The sequence below is a fragment of the Syngnathus floridae genome, chromosome 2 (genome assembly GCF_059516105.1).
Source record: "Syngnathus floridae isolate MCC-2025c chromosome 2, RoL_Sflo_1.0, whole genome shotgun sequence".
In the NCBI taxonomy this organism is placed as follows: domain Eukaryota; kingdom Metazoa; phylum Chordata; class Actinopteri; order Syngnathiformes; family Syngnathidae; genus Syngnathus; species Syngnathus floridae.
In genome coordinates this window covers 19,604,251-19,621,236 of record NC_142414.1, presented here as the reverse complement: position 1 = coordinate 19,621,236, position 16,986 = coordinate 19,604,251, and the positions used below count along the sequence as shown (strand labels likewise).

Sequence of the window (16,986 nt, the reverse complement as noted above, 5' to 3'; positions counted from 1 at the left end):
TTTGGCCAATAAATCACGAAGAAAAACAAAGAAACACGAATACTCGTAGCCGATCTTAAACACCAAAGACGCGTATATGATGCCAGTCACGTCGACTACGCGGATATGACGTCAGTCACGCCGACAACACGGATATGATATTTCACATCACGTGATGTGACAGGTCGCAGTTATGGCGGCGCTGGGCTGACGAGTTGCAAAAAAAACCCCGCAGATCGCCCTCCCAGGAAAAGGCTTCGATAGCTTCCCTTGTCACCTGCTTTCGTGCAGGGACCTGGCCAAAATGACGGCCTGAGACAAGCTCATCAGCGAGACTCCAGCAATGCAGCAGCACCAACAACACCAGCAGCAGCAACATCTACAGGCAGAGAATAGTAAAACCAAAAGTATGTTTCTGTCTCGGGCGCTGGAGAAGATCCTCTCAGATCGCGAGGTGAAGAGGAGTCAACACAGCCAGCTGCGCAAAGCCTGTCAGGTGGCGCTGGGTGAGTGAGCGTCTCACTTGCTAATAGTAATTCTTGTTTCTTTTAGTTGGGGATCCATGTTTTCCCCCTTCTATCTTCTTCCTCTCCCACGTTAGCTAGCTTTAGCAAGTGAGTGGCACTGTGTTGTGGCGCCTGCTGACGTGTTCAAGTGTCATTTTATTTATCTCCTCGCCATGTTTTGATCAATGCAAAGGCCTTTAGTGTTCTCTCTCCGCTGTCATCGCGGACATTTGCACGCCAGCAGCGCTGTGGTTAGCCGGTTAGGCTAGTTGTGCTAAACAGACCAATCACTGTGTTGTACGTAGCATTGCCAACCAGCCCAGTAAAACATACAGTACAGTCAGGATTCCGTCAATCCTGTCCAGTCCACAATGTCCCCACACGTAGCGCTGTATTGTTAAATGTATACATATAAAAACATTATAGGATGTTAAAGAAGAAGAAACGTAGTTTCATACAATTCAAGTATTCACGTGACTAGAGCTGCTACTAACGATAATTTTAAGAACGGATGAAAACGTCAAACACACCACTCAATTTTTTTTAACAAAATTTTGTAATCAGGAATGCAATCAAACTTGAGTAGATGATTTTAGGCACTGATCCTGAAGGTACAATTTTTTTTCATCGAGCTAGTACATCAGGTTTCATAATCGATCCATTTACTCAACCACCAATTAATATAGTATTGTCATATAATGTAATATGATTTAACGTGTTTGATAGTATTTATAAATGAAGGGTTAGGTTCAGCAACAAATGGATTTATTTCCCCGAAACATCAATCCATGGTAAAATCCATACTTTGTGTAGGAGTCAGTGTTTCGAATACATTCAGTGACACAGCATCACTGATTAATTAAATCTGATATTGACTTGAGCAAAAAGTATAGCACGCCTGATATCTCTCACTGTAAAGGCAGCGTAAACGCACAGGTGTAATAATATGTTGTACCTTGTCACTTTGCGCTTGATATCATCAAGTCTTTTTTTTTGTCTGATTTCTCATTTCTCTGCTCAGATGAAATCAAGGCAGAGCTCGAGAAACAAAAGTAAGTGAACTCAAGCATTCAAATGTGTGTAATTTGTGCCTGAATGAACGTTTTCATGCCGAGCGATCCGAGTTCAAACCATAAATGCATATAATCCTAATTAATACAATTTTGAATGCTTACAAACATCTTTAAACATTGCTGTAGCCGTAAAACTACACTTGTGCACACACTTTGACAATTCTGATAATGATCATAAAGAATTCATGTGGCGCAGTCTGACCAACATTTGATTTACATTGATGTTGCTGATGCTCCTTTGGCTGCCTGTGCTGGTGGGGAATTGCCGATTTGACACCCACTTTCTTGTCCCCCTCCCATAGGGATGGCACGGTGGTCCCACCCAAAGTCAACTACATTGAGGCCGACCAATACGTGCTGCCATTTGAGTTGGCTTGTCAGTCCAAGTCCCCCAGGATAGTTAGCACCTCTTTGGACTGTCTGCAGGTTAACAAACACACTCTCTCACATGCATACGCACGAGGTAGCTCACACCACATCTAGCTCCAAAAATGTGCGTGTAAACATTCTGATTGGATCAGACGTTTAAAAATGTTCTTTTGTGTTTTCCTGGCAGAAACTAATAGCTTATGGACACATCACGGGCAATGCGCCGGACGGCAGAACCCCGGGAAAAAGGTTGATTGACCGCTTGGTGGAGACCATCTGCAACTGCTTCCAGGGCCCACAGACTGACGAGGGAGTCCAGCTACAGATCATTAAAGTATGTTCAGTTGAATCCTATCTTCACCAGGCAGTACTCTTTGATTAAGTTTTGTGGGATGCATCATTGCTTTATCTGCACTTTTCAATACCAAACGTTCATGAGTCAACACGTATATGGATATTTCAAAAGATATGGGCAAAGTTTTGTGCTTAGATTTCCTCTAAATGATCAAATGGGGCAAAAATGAGTTGTAATTCTGTTGCCTCCCAGAACAGCAGCATATAAACAGAAGACTATCAGAAGATCAAGGCTGTGCATACTATTTCCTATGTAGTGCACTATTATGCAATTATGACAATTTGTAGGGGTGTTTGAATGTCGGTCACCCAAAATTACCCTCAATGAACTTGGAAAAGTAGTGACCATCGACGGTTTACTCAAAAGTTGAACCATTTGGCTGTGGAAGTAGTGTCCATCTGCCATTGAATAAATAAACACCTTCAGACACTATTTGTGGAAATACGATCTCAGTTTTAGTGTGTTAGACTCAGCCCACCTCTGCGGCTTGCTGAAGTTGTGTTTGAAGCCATTGTGTACACACTATCAGGTTAGGCGGGACAGAGTACTCAATCTCCTGTTATGACAAACACTTTGCATATGATCAAATATTTGTTTGTCACCATCTTGCTTGTCAGTCCAGCTTTTTTTTTTTTTTAGAGCTAAATCCAAGACACAAGCAGCTAAAAACTAACATAATAAAGTGGCCAACATTTAATAGAAAGTGAAATATGTGGTTTCAGAGGTGCTTGCATCAAAATATAGATTAACATTGAAACAAATTGCTATGACACTGATTTGAAAATATTTTCATATGGAGGAGCGAACTTGTCTGTCTTCTCTCCACCATCAGCGTATTCTCTTATGTTGAACTCCATCCAGGCCCTTCTGACAGCAGTGACCTCCCCACACATCGAAATCCACGAAGGCACAATCCTCCTCACTGTCAGGACCTGCTACAACATCTACCTGGCCAGCCGCAACCTCATCAACCAGACCACCGCCAAGGCCACGCTCACTCAGATGCTCAACGTCATCTTCACGCGCATGGAAAACCAAGCTGTTAGTTCGCTTTACAAATCGCATAGCCTTGACAAATAAATCGGCCCCGGTGGCGCCAAAGATTATTACCGAGCCACCCGGCAAGCTGAAAGAGATCATGATGACAAGATGGCCGTCGTATTCTAGGATCAATATGGTTCACATTTTGTGTCTTATACCTCCAGGCTTTGGAAGCCCAAGAGCAAGAGAAAGAGCGGCTTCGACTGCCGCAAGACAACCCCTCTCCGGTCCCTTGTACCCAGAGATCTGGCTCGCCCCGGTCCGACCGCACTCCCACTCCAGAGCCACATAGCTCCCCGTCACCGGCAGCCAGTACTCCAGATCTCAACGCCATCAACTCAACACCGCCACCTCCACCCGACCTGGACCTAGATACACCAACTGTTAATGGAGAGTCAGAAAGAAGTAATGTTCCACACAATGGAGCCACAGAAGGTCCACGTGGCAGTTTAAAATCTCATCTTTTTTCCTTGCAGATTCAGTTTTTGAAGATGAAGGCACCGAAGCGCCTCAGGGCGAAGTAGTTCAGGCAGATGGAGAGGATCCAGTAACACAGACTGAAGGAGATGAAGGAGAACAGTCGCATCACACTGGTCAGAATTTGTTTTTCATCTTTTTTTTTTTTTTTTGGGGGGGGGGAATATTTCAGTTTTGCAATTGTCAATACCGCTCTTGACCTCACCTTCTACCAGATGACCCCGTTACCCAGCCCGCCTCTGAGGAGACGCAAGTAGCTCTCCCTAAAGCCGACGTCGAACCGCTACAGATGAACGGCATCATTGAAGACCGCTCGTCTGTTTCTTCAGCGGACATGCTGGTGAGCCATACAGACATGTTTTGCCTTGCTTACACTATTAGAAACTTCATCCACAATAATAATGACAAATGTTATTGTTTTTTTTTTTTTTCCTGACAGTGTTTTTTTTTTTTTTTTTTTATATAATCACATCTCATGAGATTGTGCACTAATAAACTTGCAAACTCTTTCTTTGTGTGCACAGGATGCTGAAGCGTTGCAGGGATCCCACAGCCCCTCGCGTTTCTCTCATATCCTACAGAAGGATGCTTTCCTGGTGTTTCGCTCACTGTGCAAACTTTCAATGAAGCCACTTGCTGAAGGACCTCCGGATCCAAAGTGCGTAAGAAGCACGCAAACAAGAGCCTTCTACTTGTTCAATTGCACACTGGCTGCTTGCACATTGCTCAACTAGTTATTGTCTGTCAAGTACACCTGCATTATAGCCGCACCACACCCTTTTGTTGAGGCTGTCAATCTCATGTCCATAAAATCTATCTCCTTGGGCAAGAAGTAAATACAAGGAGTGCCTCATTTTCCATTCTTTGTTAACACACTTTGTTCAAACGGCTGCATTCAAATGCATAATCTTTTTTGCACTTTTACTTTTCACTAATTTGTGGAGACCAAAAGGTGTAACGTCTACTGAAAATAGAAATTTGTTTCACAAATTCACCAAGTGCTTTGTTTCTCTCTCGCTCTCTCTGTCTCCCTCTCTCCTCTCTCTTCTCTCCCTCTCTATACATCTTATAGTGCCTTTGGATATCTGGTTACTGTAACTTTAACTCTAGGCTACTGTTGTGGATAGGCCAAAGTAAACTGAGCCCAGAATCCTATAGAGATAATCATGCGCTATTGTTTTAAACGGTGGAATATGTTGGCATTGGGTTGGACTTGAATCCTATTCAAATTTTGGGTTTTTGTCACTCGAGATTCCATCATAGTCTCGTTCACCCATTTTCATGACCTCTTTCTATTTAAAAGACAGTTTCTGATCTTATCGTAACATTTTTCGTGATCCTTACATATGCTGTAGGCTGGTCACCTCATATTGCTGACGCCAATGAATGCAGTTATGACATTAAAATGTCTTATTTTGTCCAGGTCGCACGAGTTGCGCTCCAAGATTGTGTCGCTGCAGCTGCTGCTCTCAGTGCTGCAGGGCGCGGGGCCGTTGTTCCGCACCCACGAGATGTTCGTCAACGCCATCAAGCAGTATCTTTGCGTGGCGCTCTCCAAAAACGGCGTCTCCTCCGTGCCCGAGGTCTTCGAGCTGTCGCTGGCTATCTTCCTCACATTGCTGTCCCATTTTAAGGTCCACCTGAAAATGCAGATTGAGGTATGTGGCGCCTCCAAAACTGCTGTTTTGTTTTTCCCCCCAAACTCTTTCTAACATATTGTTCCTCAGGTGTTTTTTAGGGAGATTTTTCTGACCATTTTGGAGACGTCGACGAGTTCGTTTGAGCACAAGTGGATGGTTATTCAGACACTGACACGCATTTGCGCAGGTATGTGTCTTAAGCAGGGGTGGGCAAAATATGGCACACAGGCCACTCCCTTTTGTAACTTTGTTGACAATGATGTATTTTCCCATTTGGTGATGCATCTTTTTCCTCTCCAGATGCTCAATGTGTTGTTGACATTTACGTGAACTACGACTGTGATCTCAATGCCTCCAATATCTTTGAACGCCTGGTCAACGATCTGTCCAAAATAGCTATGGGCAGGAGTGGTCAGGAGCTGGGCATGACCCCTCTGCAGGTACATACTTCTGCTTGGCTCCTCTATTGCACAGCAAGAAGAAGAAAATGAATTGTTATAAAGAAACATCAATATTCATTTAATATGATGTATTGGTGAATTGGAACTTTGTACAGTACAGTGGGTGCAGAGAGGAGCAGACGGTTTAAATAAGGGCAGTCCTTTATTTGTACAAATAAAATAAAATACTAACTAGTTTTCATCTTCTTTAATGTAGTTTTTAATAACACCTGTCCCTGTTTGAGGTGCGGTGCCAATTGAAGTTTTTAGTGGATGGCGTCTTATTTGAGTGGAGTCCACTATATACAAAAAGGCATGTGCAATTAGGACTAAGTGAGTGTCGTGTTCTTCAACAGGAGCTCAGCCTGCGTAAGAAGGGCCTGGAATGCTTGGTGTCTATCCTCAAATGTATGGTTGAGTGGAGCAAGGATATGTATGTCAACCCAAACCTACAGGCCAACCTTGGTAAGCTCTCTTTTCATTCAGTTTCCCCCCACATTTTACAAACGTGGATCTGTTTTTGTTTGTTTGGCAGGTCAGGATCCTCCATCGGAGAGCGAAATGTCAGAGTTGAAACTTCCGGAGCAGCTGGCAGGACGTCGAGACAGCGTCAGCTCCTTGGACTCCACGGTCTCGGCTGGTGTATCGCTGTCTCAGCTGGACCACCCGGAGCAGTATGAAGTCATCAAACAGCAGAAAGACATCATCGAGCATGGCATTGAACTGTGAGCCTCTTGAAAGATACAGTTGACGTTCACAAAATGCGATCGATTGATTGCCTTTGTTCCCTCCCCTTTCTCCCAGCTTTAACAAAAAGCCAAAACGGGGTATCCAGTATCTGCAGGATCAGGGCATGTTGGGCTCCACAGCTGAGAACATTGCACAGTTCCTTCACCAGGAGGACAGACTGGACACAGTAAGCAACATGGGGATTTAAAATATAAACAGCATTCAATACAATCCCGATGCTAACTGCCGTGCGTCTGCACGTATATAGACCCAAGTGGGCGAGTTCCTGGGTGAGAACATAAAGCTGAATAAAGAGGTGATGTACTGCTACGTTGACCAGCTGGACTTCTGTGGGCGGGACTTTGTCTCGGCCCTCAGAGCCTTTTTGGAAGGATTCAGGCTGCCAGGGGAAGCCCAAAAGATTGATAGGCTCATGGAGAAGTTCGCTGCCCGATACCTCGAGTGCAACCAGGGGTGGGTCCTCTTCAATGCGCAAGAATAATGTTAAAATCTTTCTCACTAATCCTGTCATGATTAGGCTAACTGGTGTTTTTTGTTTTGTTTTGTTTTTTTGCAGACAAACATTATTTGCCAGTGCAGACACAGCTTATGTACTGGCTTACTCCATCATTATGCTCACCACAGACCTGCATAGTCCTCAGGTAAAAATGAGGGTCATTTGATACATTAGAGTATGTAGTGTGCTGTGAGGCTTCACACCTGGAATCACTGTTGCTCGTGTAGGTGAAGAACAAGATGACTAAAGAGCAGTACATCAAGATGAACCGCGGCATTAACGACAGTAAGGATCTTCCCGAAGAGTATTTATCCTCTATTTATGACGAGATTGCCGGAAAGAAGATAGCCATGAAGGAGAGCAGAGAGTTCTCAATTACTCCCAAGTCCACCAAGCAGAGTGAGTCTTATTTCTGGATGAGTGTGTCACATATGTGCTCATGATCCATTTTGGCAAAAGGCTTTTCTTTCACCTGAGGTGTAGCGAGTGAAAAACAGCGTCGCCTGTTGTACAATATGGAGATGGAGCAGATGGCCAAGACCGCTAAAGCTCTGATGGAGGCAGTCAGCCATGCGCAGGCCCCTTTTTTTAGCGCTACACACCTGGAACACGTCCGGCCCATGTTTAAGGTCTGTGAAACTGGTCTACTGTAGTCCTCTTTGTCCGAATACTTTTATGCTAAAATCTGTTGAAATGGCATAGTTGAAACAAGGGAATACAGAAAAAGATAATGGTGGCTATGTTGCTCAATCCTGTACAGTTTTGAAAATAGTTTGCACAATTCTGACGATATTTGACGTGACGTTATATGAGCTGTTCTTTTCAGCTGGCATGGACCCCTTTGCTGGCAGCATTCAGCGTGGGCCTTCAGGACTGTGATGACCCAGAGGTCGCATCATTGTGTCTGGAGGGCATCCGATGCGCCATCAGAATCGCCTGCATCTTCAGCATGCAGGTAAAAATTGCTCAAGAAGTCCTGGATATGAGTCTGCGCGAGTCATTTTCCACTTTGGTGGTCACCAACCTCCTTGTCTGCATGCAGCTGGAACGAGATGCCTACGTCCAGGCCCTGGCCAGGTTCACGCTGCTGACAGCCAGCTCCAGCATTACTGAGATGAAGCAGAAGAACATTGACACCATCAAGACTCTTATCACTGTGGCACACACGGATGGAAACTACCTGGGCAACTCCTGGCATGAGGTCAGTCAATCGGAGTGGTGATGATTCTTTTTGGTATTTATAATATTATTCCCATCAGAAATGTAACGGAAAGAATCCTTGTAATAGATCCTGAGGTGTATTAGTCAACTGGAACTTGCTCAGTTGATTGGCACTGGGGTGAAGACGCGCTACATATCAGGGGTGGTTCGAGAGAAAGAGGCCAGCATCAAGGGCTTACCCTCGGGCACAGAGGAATTCATGCCCCTTGGACTCGGTAGGTAACACTGAAAAACAATCTCATTCCACAGGGGATAAGCCAAAGCGCAAATATTGTTTGGAGTGATTTCAGTCATTTGCATGCTTGTTTAGTTGGGGGAGGGAAAAAAATCCATTAACATTGCAGATTTATTTTAAAACCATATCACCCAGCCCTACAGACACAGGACATTGTTGTGTATTTTTCTATAATTGAACAGAAATTAGCTGAAACGAAGGCTTTGTTACACATTTCACAGATGTAACTCGTTGGTTTTCATGGTGGTATGCTCAATGAGTTGCAGGTCATCTGGTTGGAAACCAGGACAAGCGTCAGATGGCTCACCTCCAGGAGTCAGTGGGAGAGACCAGCTCTCAGAGTGTTGTCGTAGCGGTGGACAGGTGAATCATAACACATCACATGTGTAGAGCTGATCATTCATTCCCTTACACTTGCACTCTTCTGTGGTATCTGCAGGATCTTCACAGGTTCTACCAGACTGGATGGAAACGCGATTGGTGAGTAAACAGCTCCTTCCCCGTTGGCTCTCCTTGTGCGACCGCTCGCACAGCTGAAAAAGTGGCTCACCAGCTCTTCGACTATCTCATCTTCCTGCAGTGGACTTTGTGAGGTGGCTGTGCGCCGTGTCCATGGACGAGCTGGCCTCAGCACATCAGCCTAGAATGTTCAGTTTGCAGAAGATAGTGGAGATCTCCTACTACAACATGAACCGAATCAGGCTACAGTGGTCTCGAATCTGGCAGGTCATAGGAGACCATTTTAATAAGGTCAGTGGGACCTTCATAGTTCATATGGTCCTTCATCGATCATCTGGAGAGTTCGTGACAATTTCATTCTGCAGTTCTCTGGTGCACAGTTAAGATGGCAAAGAAGACTTTTCATCTCTGCTTTGAGTCCTTTGACTCTCCCTTGTAGTAAAATGCCAAATCCTACTCTGGTGCTAGGTCATTTGTTCCAATAAACAAGAACTACCCATAAATTGTAAACCTCCTTGAAAATAATAAGTAGACTCCAGTAAAAACGGATGCAGTTTGTCTTTGGGGAACAAGGTATCAATCCCGGCACCTCCAGACTTGCCAATGTTCTTACTCTTAAAGAGTTTAAAGAATGCCTGTACATAGATTCCACAAAGTAATCACAGCCTTAATAAGCACCATCCCCTTTTTGCGTCTTCCATAGGTTGGCTGTAATCCCAATGAAGATGTAGCGATATTTGCAGTGGACTCACTCAGGCAGCTCTCAATGAAGTTCTTGGAAAAAGGAGAGCTAGCGAATTTCCGTTTCCAAAAAGATTTCCTCAGGCCTTTTGAGCACATCATGAAGAAAAACAGGTAGAGACCATTGAAATATGATTGCCTCGCATATCATCTTTGTTGATTTCTGGACATTTTTTTCGGGCATTATCCATCAACACACCCACAGGTCTCCTACTATCAGAGACATGGTGATCAGATGTGTGGCACAGATGGTCAACTCCCAGGCTGCCAACATCCGTTCGGGCTGGAAGAACATCTTCTCGGTATTTCACCAGGCAGCCTCCGACCGTGATGAGTCCATCGTGGACCTTGCATTCCAGACCAGTGGCCATATCGTCAGTGAGTTAACCACTGATTGAACAGTGTGACGTGGCACATCCGTGTTCTGTGTGAGATGTAATCAGGTGTGCTGTAGAAAATTGTGCAATTCCACTTGATTGGTCCAAAATGTATTTCTACTAGGAAATATGTATGTTGTTCGGCTATCTATGCCATTGATAGGTAGAAGGTACAATTGTCATTCATAATTTCAGGAGGATGTGTGACTGTGACTTCTTTTCCTTCCATCCTAATCCACGCTTCCGTCCATCAGTGAATACATTCCGGGAACATTTTGCGGCTGCAATCGATTCCTTCCAAGACGCGGTGAAGTGCCTGTCCGAGTTTGTGTGCAATGCAGCTTTCCCCGACACCAGCATGGAGGCCATCCGGCTCATCCGCCACTGCGCCAAATATGTCTCAGAAAGGCCACAGGTTGGTGCAACTTAGCTTCCCTCCACTAATTTCTACATTACATGTCCTGGCGTCCTTGTCCTGCAGGCTCTTAGGGAGTACACCAGTGATGACATGAACGTGGCCCCCGGGGATCGGGTTTGGGTTCGCGGCTGGTTTCCCATCCTGTTTGAGCTGTCTTGCATCATCAATCGCTGCAAGTTGGATGTGCGCACCAGGTATGAGCTAATGAGTCCTGCTTAGAGTTTCTGTTCATATCCTGTTTGTTTTACCAATGCACAAAACATCATTCCAGCCTTTGCTGCATTACACTAGGAGGTTGCCTCCTTCCTGTGGTTCCGTTTTGAACTTTGAAGCATTGTTTGCTCTTGACAGAGGTCTTACAGTTATGTTTGAGATCATGAAGAGTTATGGCCACACCTTCGAGAAACATTGGTGGCACGACCTCTTCCGAATTGTCTTCCGCATCTTTGACAACATGAAGCTCCCGGAGCAACAGACCGAGGTAAGGTGTTTCTGGTTTTGGTTTCTTGAGAAAATAAAATAATCTTAATTAGCTATAATTCCTTTGGTGTTAAGGTGTGGCTCTCATTTGTGGCTTCACTCTGTGTGTACAGAAAACAGAGTGGATGACGACGACATGCAACCATGCGCTGTACGCCATCTGTGACGTGTTTACACAGTTTTACGAGCCTCTCAGCGAGGTCCTGCTGGCGGACATTTTCACGCAACTCCAATGGTGTGTTCGGCAAGGTAAGTGTTATATTATCACAACCTGCTGAATATGCGAAAAGCGTCGCCCAATCAGACTTCATTGTCTTCATTGTCGGTTGTGCATGCATGCAAACATGCTTTTTGAAATCACTCTGTGGAGCACTGTAATGAAACATCTAATAGTGGCCAAAGAGTTTTTTTTTTACTACATTGCGTCTCTCCTCTTTTCCTTCAGACAATGAGCAGCTGGCTCGTTCGGGAACCAACTGCCTGGAGAACCTGGTGATTCTCAACGGAGAGAAGTTCAGTCCCGAAGTGTGGAACATCACCTGCTCATGCATGCTGGAGATCTTTCAAAACACCAGCCCTCAAGTGTACGCAAGCTGGCCATGAAATTTCTCTTCCATAAAATGCAAATGTCTTTGCTCAATGCATCTTGTTCTTCCTTCATCAGCTTGTTGACATGGCGACCTGCTGGACAGGAGGATGACGCTGCTGACGGCAAGCACTTGGTGAGGACAAACAAAGCACAAAATATCAGGTCTTTTAATGGCAAATAATTAGTGTCTAATATACTGTCTATATTTTGCAATGGACTTTTAAGAAAAAATAGTATAATGACTAATTGGAAATGCTTTTGTCAACGCATGGCATGATTCACGTACTCTTGGGGAAGAGGGCGTTCCGTGATCGCAGCACTGATTTAAAGTGTATTTCAGGATGTAGACTTTGACACCCAGTCCCAGAGCAGCTATGATCGAGCTCTTTCGGAAAGAGCACACAGCCAAATGTCCAGTGATGACACCTGGAAGGGCAAGTCCAATGCTCGTGAGTAGAACACATTCTGGACACATACTGAACTTACTAAAATTTTTTGCTCATGTTATTTGTTTGTTTAACAATATTCTCAGTGGACAGTGTTTTTTTTTCCCCCCTCAAAGGTCTGTGGTGCTTTTCTGTCCTTGCAGGAGTTTCAGACCACAAGTTGTTTGCAGGTCTGCTCATTAAATGTGTGGTGCAGTTGGAGCTTATCCAGACCATTGACAACATTGTCTTCTACCCGTCGACCAGCAAGAAAGAGGACGCCGAGAACATGGCTGCTGCCCAGGTAGCAAAAATAGCAAAAAGAAATGTGGCATCAGTGGATTTGCTAGCCTTTGAGTCGCACACTAACTGAGGTTGTTTCTCTGTTAGCGAGACGCTCTGGAAGAAGCGTCGACCGACGTTGGCGGTTCGGATTGTGATCAGGGGATGTACAGTCGTATGACCTCCGCTCACCTCTTCAAGCTGCTAGACTGTCTGCTGGAGTCGCACACCTTTGCCAAGGACTTCAACTCCAACAACGAGCAAAGGACGGCCCTCTGGAGGGCAGGTACAGCAAAGCTCTCATTCAGCCGCATACGGAATAAGGTCAATTTTTATTTCTTTAGTATTGTGTTGCTCACCACAATTTGAGGACCAAGATCCTGGACATGTTTTAGCAAGGCCAGCCAGGGGTGTTTATAATTTTGTCTTTATATGCACATACCCAATGGAGATGTCTAATGTGATGTTGACAGGCTTCAAAGGAAAGTCCAAGCCCAACTTGTTGAAGCAGGAAACTAGCAGCCTCGCCTGCAGCCTGAGGATTCTCTTCCGAATGTACTCGGACCCCCAGCTGCGTGACGCGTGGCCTGACATCCAAACACGACTGCTACTGTGAGTGCAACACGCTGGACCCCTTTTCAGTTTACAATGTATTTTTATGTTTAGTCCTGAAAGAACAGCATTAACATAATACCCACATTAACCCAAGTCATGAACGAGAGGGCAAGCTAGCTTGGGAAAAAGAAAAAACAAAACCTTTCCAGAACGGAACATCCAATTCGAATTATTCTCAATGTTCCAGTTGTTTTATAAGAATATAGCTCTATTCTTGGAAATGTCTCAATAACATCAACATTACAAATCTATGAAAATTTTAACTTTATTCAGGGGAAATTATAAGACTGTTAAAATAAATAAAACAAAAAATTAATAAAATACTACACTTCATTTTCAATAAAATGACTTGATTCTTGAAACTTTACAACTTCTGCAATAAGATGACTATTTTTAAAACAAAACTTATTACAAATAATTGTCAATAAAAATGGACTTTATAACCTGGTTCTGAAAAGTGTGACTTTGCATATTCCAAATGACAGAAAATGTTTTGCTATTAACATTGGCACTTGTCAGTTAGTATGTTGCGGGAGTGTGAGTGTTCTCAAATGACGTCTTGTGAAGCTTGTGGCTCCTGGTCTGGTGTTAGTGATGATAAACAACAACCAACTGTTCCATTTGCATAAACTGCAGCTCTGCTCTTACCTCATGTTGGCCAAGATGTTATCGTGTTTTTTGTTGTTGTTTTTCTGGAGGGGCGGGGCACCTGGTCTGTTGTATTTGTGCAAACAAGCTGTGCCGTACTGGTGTTGTTTGTCACCCAGCTGCTGACTCACGAGGAATATTTTGACTGATGATGATGCAGCCGTGCCGTGATCTATATTACTACTTCAGTTGCTGCAATAGCTGTAATAGTGCTGTAATGTGACGCCCAACTCTGAAATTAATGACTGTTATTCATCAGACCTATTGATAATACTGTTGTTGCTGCATTGCCAGGGTGTGCAGTGAAGCTCTGGCCTACTTCATCGGTCTCACGTCGGAGAGTCACAGAGAGGCTTGGAACAGTCTGCTCATGCTGCTCCTCACCAGGACACTCAGGCTGCCTGATGACAAGGTACACACACACGCAGACACACACTCAGAGCAACACACACTGTCACCTAATTCTAAAATGAAAGTGTCTAATTGGTGCGCATGTTTCTCCTGCCCCAGTTCAAGCCGCACGCCTCGTGCTACTTCTCGCACCTGTGCGAGATGATGCAGTTTGACCTGATTCCCGAGCTGCGCGCCGTTCTGCGGCGCTTCTTCCTGCGCATCGGTGCTGTCTTCCACATTGCCGCTCCGAGGCCACAGCAGAGAGATGGCCCTTGAGAAGACCCCCCCCCCCACCACCACCAATTCCCTTCACCCTTCATTTGTCGCACCGAAGAAGCTGACTGTGACCAGCAGTCTGCCAACTCCTCATTCATCTCATACTGGTCATGACGCCATTACACCAAGGGGTGTAATTGGCCAAGACAAAACTTGACTAAACGACTTGGTTCAAAGAACTTGAAGGACCTTCCACCTGCTCTCTCTTTTGGCCACCTGTGCCTGTCGGGAAAAGACCATTTGTGAGTCAGCCGCCCTGCTACATCACACTTTCTGCTGTCACACTGCAGTGTTCAGCATTGGCTTGTTTACAACCATGTTGCGTCCCAAGTGTGCTAATGCATTCCTTTAGTGCGGTGGCCCGCATTTCTTCCCATCTTTGCCTCTACCATCGCATCGACTGGACCCGATAAGGCGGTCGCTCCTCTTCTTTTTGCACATGTCGCTCTCACCTTTTGTCCTAAAATGCAGTGTTTAAAGAAAAAGGATGTTTGTAGTTATTTAAAGTGCATTTAAATATTTTTGGGAGAATCATTCCTTCCCCCCTGTCACAATGGATGTCTAATTTTCTTCCCTAAAGACTAGGGAATCTATAAATATATATAAATATATACAGTAAATGCAAAAATGCAGACTGTCACGTTTGCAGTGTAAGATTCAATGTATGATATACGGTGGAGATGAAAACGCAATGATGGTTCTATTATGTTGTGATGTTATCTTTGAGCGTTGAAGTTATCAATAAACTGAAATTCTGATCAGTTTAACATTGAAACCAATCATTTTAGTACAATCGTTCACCTCTGATGTTATGTTCACACATCATGTTGTTGCTGGCAGGTAGAAAACCTGTCTGTCCAACTGTCCAAACTCACATTGGTCTGCACTAACGTCATCTGTTATTTGTGTGCATTTTTAAACAGTGTTGACGCTTGAATGCTCAAATAAGTTTTGCAAAACTCTCCCTTCCCCTTAATTCTGTGGGAGACTTGCAACATTGTCACCTCAAGATTGAAAGTGGATTCTTTTTTAGACAATAATAAGTGAAATAGGGAGGTTAAATACATTTCATTGAATCAGATTTTTAAAACTGGTCAGCCACTAAGGTAAGTGCAAGCAGATTATTTCTGTATATTAAACTGCTTAATCATCTCATAGTTTTATTTATTGCATCACTCATGGATCGAAGACCTTTGAGAAAAAAAATTAGATGTAACCACAGTTGTTTGCCTTTATGACAAATTAAAGGCATTTTGTTGGGCGCACCTTGTGAGCACTGACTTTGATGTGTGGCCATATATCAAACCAATAATAAATTAGAATAAACCTAATATGTTTTTGGAATGTGGAAGGAGCCAGAGAAAACACCATGAAATTTTGGAATTAAGCTCATATGTGTTAGAACAGGTTAACTTAATTTGACCTCTCATCTTTTCAATATACATGTTCAACTTCAGTGTCAGTATTTTTTGGACAATGGCAAATTATTGTTTGATCTGCAATTTGACTACATTTCCTGGTTGAATTAAAATTGGCGTTTGAAAATTCCTCTATTATACAATGCACATGTTGGAAAACGACAAACTCAGTTGACCAAAGTGCATCTTCAATTCATCTTGACATTCCCCACTAAGCCTAAGAAAACCCCCAAACTTTTTGTGAGCAGTGTATTTTAATTTCCTGAACCTGATGTTTGAAATATGAATATTTACAACGTATTATTTAAGAAAAATGTGAAATGCTAATTAAAGCTTTGATGACACTCAACGTGCCGTTCAAACATATTTCTTCTTCAATGGTGGCAAAATGCATACCATCGTCTGTCCATCAAAGAGCAGGTGATGACGTCAAAGTTACGCGTCAAAGGGATCAAAGATTTGTGCGATGACGACACAGCGCAACACTTCAGTTAAGTCTGATTAATGTCCAGCTGCACGCATCGCATTCAGTCTGCTGTCCTCTGGGCTTGCAACCACCAAACACTTCAATCGTGGTAAGTAATAACGTAATTTGGATATTTTGCTAACATGTTGGCCTATGTTCTATTTACAAATAACACGTTGACCATTTTTTTCTCTGCTTGTGGGGTGCTTAAGCTGTTTGTTTAGCTTATTAAAATAGCTCTCAATCGTGGTGGTAAGTACTTTCAAAAGTGAATATATTTTTCGTCATTTTGTCTCGTTTTGAGTGTACCCAATGTAGCGGAGGCTTTCAAACTGGGGTTACCGGACCTGCGAGGGTCCATCAAGCGTACCTTGAGGGTCTGCAATATTGCTAACAATCAATAATGTTGAATGACGTTTAAAATTGCATATCTACATATGGATAACAGCACGGCAATAAACAAACTTAATAAAACAATTTATTTTGTACCTAGGCCGTAGGTGAATTAATCGCGCTAAATAAGATTTTGTAAGAGTTCAATATTGTTAGTTCACTAAAGCACTAACAAGCATCACTAGTGGAATGTGAAAGACTCAGACTCACTGCCAGAGTACAGGTCAGTTGTATTTAACTTACGAAGTAAATATACAAGTTACAAAGAAGAACAAATCAAAACAACACACTGGGACTGTGGCAACTGAAAAAATTAAGTTGCCTGACATTTCTAGACAGAAGTCCCTTCCTGGTTGTGGCATCTTGGTATTCAGATTTTGATTGCCCAATTAAAAACAAATTGGACTAAATCATGAATAACTTA

The 16,986-nt window shown here is 43.6% G+C and overlaps 1 protein-coding gene across 3 annotated transcripts; it reads left to right on the top strand.

Annotated features, from left to right (window-relative positions):
• The first annotated feature begins 134 nt into the window (after positions 1 to 134).
• Positions 135 to 15,052, top strand: arfgef2 (ARF guanine nucleotide exchange factor 2). 3 transcript variants are annotated; one of them, XM_088361965.1, is made up of 39 exons: positions 135 to 485; positions 1,507 to 1,537; positions 1,861 to 1,984; positions 2,115 to 2,261; positions 3,144 to 3,323; positions 3,488 to 3,728; positions 3,800 to 3,916; positions 4,016 to 4,140; positions 4,325 to 4,458; positions 5,224 to 5,458; positions 5,528 to 5,627; positions 5,741 to 5,880; positions 6,237 to 6,345; positions 6,416 to 6,605; positions 6,685 to 6,796; positions 6,878 to 7,083; positions 7,187 to 7,271; positions 7,354 to 7,525; positions 7,610 to 7,755; positions 7,953 to 8,081; positions 8,169 to 8,327; positions 8,415 to 8,562; positions 8,843 to 8,945; positions 9,022 to 9,062; positions 9,163 to 9,332; positions 9,745 to 9,896; positions 9,988 to 10,160; positions 10,414 to 10,574; positions 10,641 to 10,771; positions 10,929 to 11,058; positions 11,171 to 11,306; positions 11,503 to 11,641; positions 11,722 to 11,779; positions 11,987 to 12,095; positions 12,236 to 12,375; positions 12,462 to 12,639; positions 12,827 to 12,965; positions 13,911 to 14,028; positions 14,127 to 15,052. In XM_088361965.1, exons 1-39 carry the CDS (start codon positions 323 to 325, stop codon positions 14,283 to 14,285), a joined length of 5,430 nt encoding a protein of 1,809 aa, XP_088218091.1. In that variant the 5' UTR covers positions 135 to 322; the 3' UTR covers positions 14,286 to 15,052. The 3 variants fall into 3 exon arrangements, with proteins under 3 accessions (XP_088218091.1, XP_088218081.1, XP_088218072.1); XM_088361955.1 differs by having other exon boundaries at positions 136 to 485; positions 7,604 to 7,755; positions 8,849 to 8,945; XM_088361946.1 differs by having other exon boundaries at positions 136 to 485; positions 7,604 to 7,755.
• The last annotated feature ends 1,934 nt before the right edge of the window (positions 15,053 to 16,986 follow it).

Coding starts and splice junctions, on each gene's coding strand:
- arfgef2 (XM_088361946.1), top strand. CDS start 323: ATGCAGCAGCACCAACAACACCAGCAGCAGCAACATCTACAGGCAGAG. Junction 4,141..4,324: donor TTTCTTCAGCGGACATGCTG/GTGAGCCATACA, acceptor TTGTGTGCACAG/GATGCTGAAGCGTTGCAGGG. Junction 9,333..9,744: donor TAGGAGACCATTTTAATAAG/GTCAGTGGGACC, acceptor CGTCTTCCATAG/GTTGGCTGTAATCCCAATGA.